General features: G+C 48.7%; 1 protein-coding gene across 3 annotated transcripts in view; it reads right to left on the bottom strand.

Annotated features, from left to right (window-relative positions):
- Positions 1-318: 318 nt before the first annotated feature.
- Positions 319-9,830, bottom strand: part of LOC118391024 (teneurin-2-like) — a 279,332-nt gene continuing 269,820 nt past the window's right edge. For all 3 annotated transcript variants that reach the window (XM_052457754.1, XM_035781945.2, XM_035781946.2), the window contains 9 exons: positions 8,301-8,533; positions 7,558-7,712; positions 6,315-7,189; positions 5,784-5,959; positions 4,430-4,665; positions 3,761-4,057; positions 1,921-3,541; positions 1,671-1,801; positions 319-1,538 (listed from right to left, as the gene is read on the bottom strand). In XM_052457754.1, coding sequence (XP_052313714.1) covers positions 801-1,538; positions 1,671-1,801; positions 1,921-3,541; positions 3,761-4,057; positions 4,430-4,665; positions 5,784-5,959; positions 6,315-7,189; positions 7,558-7,712; positions 8,301-8,533 — 4,462 coding nt within the window. In that variant the 3' untranslated portion in view covers positions 319-800. The remainder of the gene's footprint in view (positions 1,539-1,670; positions 1,802-1,920; positions 3,542-3,760; positions 4,058-4,429; positions 4,666-5,783; positions 5,960-6,314; positions 7,190-7,557; positions 7,713-8,300; positions 8,534-9,830) is intronic.

Raw genomic sequence — 9,830 nt, 5'->3', positions numbered from 1 at the left:
AATTCAAATATGTATTGAGAAAACTTTAATATATATATATATATATTTTAAAAGACATGTCTTTCATCCTCAATACAAATTCTTCATGATTGTCATATAGTGCAAACAAAAAGAGCAAGAAAAAAAACAACTATCCTGTGATTCCATTTGTATTTTTCTTGAAATTGTGAGAGTTATCCTGACTTATCTTGGATAAGTCAACAGGAGTGCCCAAGTGAATGTCTTGTTTCAAAGTCTACAGCACAGGAACATACAAATCTACATATATGTCATATCCTCAATCTCTGTTGTTGTTAAATTAAACCATAGTTTACGATGTACTCTGAATGAAGAACAATTGAGCGTCCTTAAACATTGCTCATGGTTATGATGATGTTGGCAAGTGATGGCTCTATGTTCTTCAGATGGTGGCCTGAGACAGTTCAAGAGTTGTTTAGCCATTAGAAATAAAAGCCTCGACTGTGTTGTCATTGTCTGCGTTGGGTCGGATACGTCTGATAAGCTGTTGGAATAGCAGTTAACCTCACTGGCATCAATACCAATCCCTCAAAAAAGAGTGAAAAATATTTTCCATTTTTTTCCACATAAAAAAAGTCTGTACAGTTCATATCATCAGTAGTTAAGGGTGCTTTTTTAATTCATAGTCTGAACTCATTCAGGCGTTGTTTTTGCCTTCAGCAAGACATCTGTTTTGTGAGATTGTGTCCTCTCAGATGCCCCTGCAGCACTGCCAGGGAAACCCCATGTTTACTCTCCCTAGGAGATTAAGTGTCAGAGGGGCTGTGTTGTATTGTACTCTGTTACCTCTTGCCCATCTCCTTCTGTCTGAGGAACTGGATGTTGCTGCTGCTGTCTGCCAGTTCTGGGTACTGCTCCACAGGCAGCACATAGTACCCATCGTAACCTGGCACCTTCCCTGCTGCTAGGAGCTGCTGCCTCTCTCCCTCTGCCCACAGCCTCCCACCCTCTCTGCTTTCTCTCAGACACTGCTGCTCCCTTATCCAGGCCCCCGACAGGGCCCTCTGGTGGGCCTGCTCCAGCAGGCGACCCCGTTCCTTCTCCAGCACGTCAGCCGCCAGGCCGTAACGTACACTCAGGGACAACGCTACCGTGTGGATCTCCACGGTGACGCCCCGACGAGAGCGGCCGCTTACGGTCACGTTGACGCCATTCTCCAGGGCTTTCCTCCCACTGCTCAGTCCTAGAGACAGCAGGTCACTGTCAGCCAGGCCCAGCTTCACAAAGAAGTGGCAGTCCTTCCCGTCTACGGTGTAGTGGGTTCCCTCCAGATAGATGGCGTTGTTCAGGACTTGGGCAACCTTACGGCTGTCCTCGCTGGCCAGGCCGGACACTCCCGTCACCACATGGCCCTCCTTGATGGCTAACATCATGCCCCGGCCCACGATGGGGATCTTGGTGCCGAACCAGTACCCAGGCTTGTCCCGGTTGGTCCGGTGCTCCTTGTTGAGCAACCTCCCCTCCAGGGCCATGAAGGCCTGGTTATAGCGCTCCGCTGCATGCTGCACCCCTGTGATCAGCTGGAGACAGAGCAGAGGGTCGGCCAGTCACTTGATTATTTTGTTTAAATTAATAAACATAAAAAACATGGAGATTTGCCTGTGTAGTCTCAGTAATCAGTAGCTCAAATATGTATTTGATACATAACTCACCTGAGCAGTCTCACAGTCCTGGCTTGCTAGTAGTTCATAAGGCGGCTCAACAAAATACATGGGGTGTCTGGGGAAGCCTGGTATGATGTTACTGAGCTGGAAACCGAACATCACCAGCCAGCTCTTCACATCTACAAAATAGGGCAAGAGTATTAATGAATTAAAACATGTCAATATGTCATAACAACATACTTAGCTCACTTGATGGATCTTTTTTCCATAAGAAAAAGCAAACTCAAATCATCCTCACCTGTCACATAGCTCTTGACGTCTATCATGTCACTGAGTGGGTTGTTGTTCTTGAACATGTACAGATTGAACGGGGATGGCTCCTTGCCAATCTTAGGTAGGAGTTTATGGTCTGGAGCAGTCCATCTGCCTGCCAGCACATCGTAGTCTCTCTGGCCAAAGTGCACCAGCTTAGTGAGGGGGTCGTAGAGCCCTCCGTGGAAGCCCACCGCCATGTTGAAGTCAGGGTTGGAGTCGTGGTACACCTCCCCGTAGGCAGTGTACTGGAGCTGCTTGACCATCTGTCCGTTGCTGCTGAACACGGCGAGCGGCGTGCCCGTGTTGTCCGAGGCGATGTAATACTCCTCCCCGCCGGTCACCTCCATGGCAAACAGATGGCCCTGCAGGTCGTAGTAGAAAGAGGTGATCTCCCCTCCAGAGTGGTTGTACACGTGGGTTATCCTGCCGGGGTAGTTGAGATCTGCGTAGAAGAACTGCAGGTGCTCTCCCTCATTGGTCTTCCTGGAGATGCGGCGGCCCAGGCCATCATAGCGGTAACGTACGTTCCACCCCCTGGGCGTACGGCTGTACGCCTGCTCCAGCAGCCCGTTGGAGTTGTAGAGGAAGACGTCAGCGCCGCGCTGGCTCAGGACGCCGTCCTCATCCACGCGGTACTGCATGTCGCCCAGGCGGGTGATGCGGTCGCGCAGGTCGTAGCGCAGCGGTAGCAGGCGCGCGCTGTTCCCAGGGTTCAGCAGGTGCAAGTTGCCGTTCAGGTCGTAGCTGTAACGCCAGGTGGACCAGTCGTTGACTTTGACCCCGACAAGCTGGCCGTCACCGTCATATTCATAGCGGTACTGTGTCGTGTTAGCGTATGGCCCGATCTTAAGCTCTCTCTTGATGACCCGGCCCATGCTGTCATACTGTACCGTCATCCAGTACATGAGCGAGCGGAAGATCTCGTATTGCACCTCTTTGATGCGGCCGTGGGCGTCAAAGTGCTTGCTGAGGGTCATCACTGCCGTTGTGATTATCTGGTTGACGTCATAGTAGATAATGCCAAACTTGCCAAAGTGCTCCACCTTGCCTGAGATCTCATCGTAGCGGTAGAGGTCCACGGGCAGGGGCGTCTCGCCGATCACAGGCTTGATGCTGGCCACACGGAAGCTGTTGTCGTGGTAGGTGTAATCAAAACGGGCGTTAACCATGCCCTCCTCAGAGAAGCGGTACATCTGTTTGTCCACTAGGGGGCCAACTTTACGGTAGCGGATGGTGCAGGAGAATCCCCCACTCTGCAGGTTAACCATCTTCAACACTCCGGCTGTCTCGTCGTAGCCAAACGTCACAGCTGTGCCGTCGTACAGAACCTCAGACAGCTTGGCCAGCTTGCCATACTTATAGATGACGCGTCGACCCGTGCCTAGGTAAAAGGTGGCGCGGGGTCGCCCGTCTTCGCTGAAGTCGTGGATGACTGTGGCGTTGCTCTCGGGAGGGTTGTAGATGTTGCGGATGTAGCCGATGGACACGTGGGTGGACATGGTGTGTCTGGCCATGCTGGGCATGGTGACGGAGATGATACGCCCCGAGGTGTCAAACTCAAACACATACTGCCTCTGACTCTGCTGGAGGTGCAGCACCATGGACTGGGGAGGAAGAAGAAGAATACAAAACAGGTACATTCATTTGTATTCTCTACTGTACATCCACAATAACAGAGACCTTGAAAAACTTCAAACAAAAAAACTCAGGGACAGGCAAGAGTAAAAACACTGTTCCCTTGCAGCTTACAGCACGGCACGCCAGGCAGACAGACAGGCAGGCAGACAGACAGTCACATCCAGTAGTGTATCAGAATGCCTCACCCTGTCCAGATAGCTGAAGCTCCACACCTTGCCATCCACAAAGGTGCGTGAGAGGATGCGTCCGAAGGTGTCAAACTCGCTCCTCTGGCTCATGCTGCCTCTCTGCAGGCCCACTAGGCGTCCAGTGGGGGAGTAGGACACGTTGACCACAGCCAGGCTGCTGCTGGGAAGCCAGGTGGCTGGACGGCCCTGCTGGTCATACATGATCCTCAGCGTGAACTTACGGTGGTCGTCATAGATCTTCTCTGTGCGAGTGTTGCGGTCAAAATCAATGGAGAGGAGGTTCCTGCCATGGGCCTGTGCAGAGTGTGAGGGAGGACATTTCATTAGTCATAGGTATAGCTAGGTAAAAAATTATTGGCACCTGACTGTACATGAAACATGAGAGGAAGACATCCTAAGCCTGCATAATCATCTGCATTCTGATAAAATCAAATGTTTTTATGGGTCAAAAACTACATTTTCTCTCTTTTGCTCAGAGCTGGCTGTGTATCATATATAGTTAAACACAACATTACTCTACAAATCCTATATTGTAGCTCTATTGTCCTTCTCAGTGATAGAGAGGGACTTCATTTTGACAGAGAGCAAGCTGCATTGATTAAAAAACCTCCAGAAATGGATTGACATTAGAGACTGAGCACTTTAAGTGCATTGTGTCCAGCTTACTCTCAGCTTCCTGCCATAGACGGTCACTTTGCTCTTGATGAGTTCCTTCCTCATCCTCCACTCGATAGAGTTCAGCCCGCTGTCAGTGGGCAGACTGATGTTGCGCTGACCAATGGTAGGGCTGACTGAGCCGGCTAGAATATGGGGCTCTGTGTGGAAGCTGAGGCCCATACCATTGGCATACGATACTCTTAGAGTACCATTGTAACAGAACTGGTAGTTGTTCCGTACTTGGTCTGCAGGGGGAGCAGCAGACACAGGCACACACACACAGGCACACAGGCACACAGACACACAGGCACACAGGCACACAGGCACACAGGCACACACACACACACACACACACACACACAGACACACACACACACACACACACACACACACACACACACACACACAAACACACAGAGGTTGGATTAGAAGTGAGAAACTGAGGGCACATTTTATTACAGAGAAGACATTACATTTGATCTGATTGAATGCTCTGCATTAGGGGAAATTCAGTCTCTGGGGCTGGATCTGTGTACTTTTCCACCAGACAATAACAAGTATCCTCTCTCATAATGACATGACCAAAGATAAGAGGGTTTTTAGTCTTTCAGCAAAATGCAGAACACAAGCTTTTTATTCCATTTACATGCAGTAATGAGATCATGTACTACATTTGAGGAGGAAAGGTACCTGGAAGCAAAATAATCCATGGAGCTTAATGCGAAGGAAACTTCCCGAACATCTCTAACCAGACGAGAGTACTCAAAACCAGCTTTTAACGGCTTTCAAACTCAATTTATCTCCCTGAAACAGTAGAAGCAAACTTTGGAAGCCTTTATAGACAGATTTACTTTGTAGAGTCCATTTCAGTCAGAACTCCCGCATTAGATTGAAATAAAGTGTGCAGTTTAAGGTAGCCAAGTCACTTTCCCTCTTTTATGAGCCCCGCAGGGCACACTTTCATATAAATCTCTTCAATTCTTATTCTCGCGGCTCCAGTAGTTTCCAGACGTACAGATGAGATTGCATTTATTTTCTGTCACACCCCCATGGGTCAGTAGGGAAATCTATACTCTATCCTGCTCTTTCCTCCACACTGTTAAACAGCTGAAATAAGCTCTGGGATCAGGGGCCTTCTTGTTGGGCAGCAGCCACCTCCTATGGCGCCCACAGACACAGATGAAGATTTACTGTGTCCTAGGTAATGAATTTCTCCTTAATCTCATTTGTCATAGGACTGTAACAAGTGTCACGTACCCTAGGGTGTTGGAGTTGGGGAGACAGAGAGAGTGAGTTGGGTAGGGGATTATAGTACTTGTAGTTTAAATATGAGAAGGATCCTTTTAGGTGACATGTTTGCTACCTTGCACCACAGTGTAGGACGCCTCCGCAGAGGACAGGTTGGTGATGACGGTGACATCATCATCCCTGTTGGAGCTCTCCATGTCGATGTTGATTGACTGGTCTATCTCCCGGTGCAGGCTGGTCACCACTCCCGTGGGGTAGGTGACGTTAGTCAGACGCCCCTCACTGTCATACCTGCATGGGAAGAGTAGGATGGAGCTGAGTCGAGGGGCCATGGAGGAGAAACCCTACATGTGCTGGAATGTTTGTCAAACGTGAGACCAACAGATGTCGTCTAGCACTCAGAGCAGTACCAGGGTCAGACACCAGATGGTGACAATGTGACATGACACATACTGTTGATTTGACTCAGAGTGGCCTCACGGAATCCAGACTTCTTTTTCTCTCTGACTAATGCATTACTTCCACACCAATAAATGGCTATTGCTACTCTTCTTCACCTAATATTAATACACTGCACTGTGAGCTATACCACTGAATATGTTAGGCTAATTTACAGTCACACATACACTAGTTAATTCCCACATACTCATAAAAGTTGGTCCATCCAGTCTCATCAGCCTTGGAGGCCAGCAGGCCCGTGTTCGCAGCATAGCTCATCACCGCCACCTCCTGGTTGAGGGCAGATACGGAGCGCAGGCCACCGGCAGGGTCCAACCCCAGGGTGACCACCTGGTTCTCAGGCAACAGCACCAGCCTCAGCTGGCCAGATCCGTCTCTCCTCACCCTCAGGGTGTTGTTACAGTTATCAGCAACAGCAGCCAGCTCCATGTCCGGCCCGTAGGTGAAGTTATAGAGAGGTTCCCCGGTGATCAGACTGACTGTCTGTCTGTGGAGCCCATCTCTACTGAACACATACAGCTCCTGCTCCCGGGGTGACCCCACCTCATATAGCCCCACTGGCGTGGCCACGGGCCTGTCGCGCCGCACTGCCCGCACACGGATGTTGTTGAGGTCAGCGATGAACAGCGTGCCGTCGGGAGACACAGCGAGCGAGGTGGGGGCGTTGAGCCCGGCGTCTGTGGCGTAGCCCTCGTCGCCAGAGAAGCACTGGCAGTTGACGTCGTTCTTGCAGTCGCACTCGGAGGTGGCGCCGGCCAGCAGAGAGGTCTCTCCGGAGGCGCTGACCTGCCGCACGCGGTTGATCTTCTTCTCGTCCGTCTCGGCGATGTAGAGCACACCGGTGTGGGAGATGGCGATGGCCGTGGCGCTCTCCAGGGCAGAGTGGATGGCCAGCTTGCTCAGGGAGTAGTCGATGCCCGGGACCTGGCAGTGCATGGGCCTCCCAGCGATGATGCTGACCTGGTGGTTCTCTGTGATGCGGAGGATCACGTTGTTCTCTAGCACGTACAGGGAGTTGTCTGTGGGGTTCACCGCCAGGTCTGTGGGCCACTCCAGACGCACCTGGATGAACAGTTACACAACACATGAGTAATCACAAATCCACTGGAACTCCCCAGTGCTCTTCAGATCTCCAAGTTTTTACACAAATTCCTCTCTCTCACACACTATTCAGAAGAGAGCACAGCTAGGACAGCTTGGATAGGTGGGTATAAATACTGTCAATTGATGACAGTAGTAGATATATCCCTCTAAAGAAAAGTCTCTGTTGTGGTCCATGCTTAGTGTATTTGGCCATAAGGCAGAGGGGGAAAAAAATAGGACAGATGGGGATATCATTTAGACTGCAGACTCTCTTCCCACCTGGCTATTAAGAAAAACATATAGCCTCAGCACTATACAGGTAAGCCTGTCCCCCAGTTTCTCCCCACCTGACTGACGTCCATGCTGGAGTCACAGCTGAGTGGACGGACCGCTGTGAGGTCATTGGTCTTGATCACGGTAGAGATGATGCCATTTTGGTCCACCCTACGGATCATGGTGGCGTCAACAAAGTACATTAGGCCGTTCTTATCCACCGTGATCCCTGACAGACAGAAAGATGGAGACAGAGTTAGAAATCATAACATTCTGACATATCAAAACTAGTTCTACTTTACATCTGGGGCTGCTAACACAAACAGTCAAAACACTGTCAAAGTTGGGCTCATCAGGCATTCTGCAGGGTTGTAACCTCATCCTGACATCAGAATGTCTCTGTGTTAGAGTGTCACCTCTGCTGTGACACCAAGTGACAGTGTTAACACTCTGCCTGGCAGTTTGGTGTCAAGAAGACCCGCTGTTTCTGTTCCAGGTCACTGCTCTGAACAAACAGATTGCAAATCACTCGTTTACATACACCCTCTCTCCTGAGGACACCACTAGATTGATACTGAGTGACAGCTAAAGACCCCAAAAGAATAGCAGGTGAACATGTATAAAATCACACAATATGAGTGTTTCCTACAAGGGGGTATAAGTGACAGACTGTAAATAACAGTCAGATACAACTAAATAATCCTGATGGAAATTAGATGTGTGGATCTGAGGAGCAGAGCATCCCTAAAATAAGGAAAGGCTTCAGTCACTGTCACCTCCACAGTAAGAGTTGATACACTATGCCCCTGGAACTCACCCCTAGGGCTCATGAGTGTGGCCTCCGCGGCCTTGCCCCCGTCCCCACAGCGGGCCTCGTCGAAGGGGACACACTGCTCGCCGGTCCCAGCCACCACCTGGGCATTGTCCAACAACTGCCGCCCGCCGGTCAGTGAGCGCACGCGGTAGATTTGTCGAGAGTTGGTGTCCGAGAGAAAGACCGACCCAGACAGCGGGTCCACCGCTAGATAGTACTTGTGTGTTGGGTTGTTCCTAGGTAGGTAGGAAATTAGAGAATATTCTAGATAGATAATCCCTCAAAGGACTGAGACTATAGGAATACAAGAGAGATGACATACAGGTAACCATCACTTTTGCTAAAGCTGTATGTCAGGCAATGTTACCAAGCTGGAGGATACCAAAAGTGCTTCAACAAAGTACTGAGTAAAGGGTCTGAGTACTTACAGTACCAGGTTTGGACACACCTACTCATTCAAGGGTTTGTCTTTATTTGTACTATTTTCTACATTGTAGAATAATAGTGAAGACATCAACACTATGGATTAACACATATGGAATCATGTAGTAACCAAAAAAACCAAACAAATAAAAATATATTATAGATTCTTCAAAGTAGCCACCCTTTGCCTTGATGACAGCTTTGCACATTCTTGGCAGTCTCTCAACCAGCTTCATGAGGTAGTCACCTGGAATGCATTTCCAACAGTCTTGAAAAAGTTCCCACATGTGATGGTGTGGGGGTGCTTTGCTGGTGACACACATAAGGCACACACCCGACCTCAACCCAGTTGAGATGGTTTGGGATGAGTTGGACCGCAGAGTGAAGAAAAAGCAGCTAACAAGTGGAACAGAGCAACCAACAAGTGCTCAGCATATTATGCTGAGCACTTGTTGGCGGCTTTTTCTTCACTCTGCAGACGACGTCTGCGGCTCCCGAGTGGAAACTTTTAAAGTTCTTGAAATGTTGAAATTGTCCGGATTGACTGACCTTCATGTCTTAAAGTAATGATGGACTGTCGTTTCTCTTTGCTTATTTGAGCTGTTCATTCCATAATATGGACTTGGTATTTGACCAAATAGGGCTATCTTCTGTATACCACCCCTACCTTGTCACAACACAACTGATTGGCTCAAAAGCATCAAGAAGGAAAGACATTCCACAAAATAACTTTTAACAAGGCACACCTGTTAATTGAAATGCATTCCAGGTGACTACCTCATGAAGATAGTTGAGAGTATGCAAAGAGTGTACAAAGCTGTCATCAAGGCAAAGGGTGGCTACTTTGAAGAATCTCAAATATAAAATATATTTTGATTTGTTTAACACATGATTCCTTGTGTTATTTCATTTTTTTGATGTCTTCACTATTATTCTACATTGTAGAAAATAGTAAAAATATAGAAAAACCCTGGAACCCTGGAGTAGGTGTCAACTTTTGTTGAAAAAAAAATGTTTTTACTTTGCAAAAAATGCTGCCTTATTCTAAATTCAATTGAATTTCCCAAAAGTGGACTCCAATCAGGTTGTAGAAACATCTCAAGGATGATC

This window comes from Oncorhynchus keta, chromosome 12, assembly GCF_023373465.1.
Source record: "Oncorhynchus keta strain PuntledgeMale-10-30-2019 chromosome 12, Oket_V2, whole genome shotgun sequence".
NCBI lineage: Eukaryota > Metazoa > Chordata > Actinopteri > Salmoniformes > Salmonidae > Oncorhynchus > Oncorhynchus keta.
Note: the sequence above shows the minus strand (reverse complement) of the source record. Positions and strands in the feature narration are given on the sequence as shown.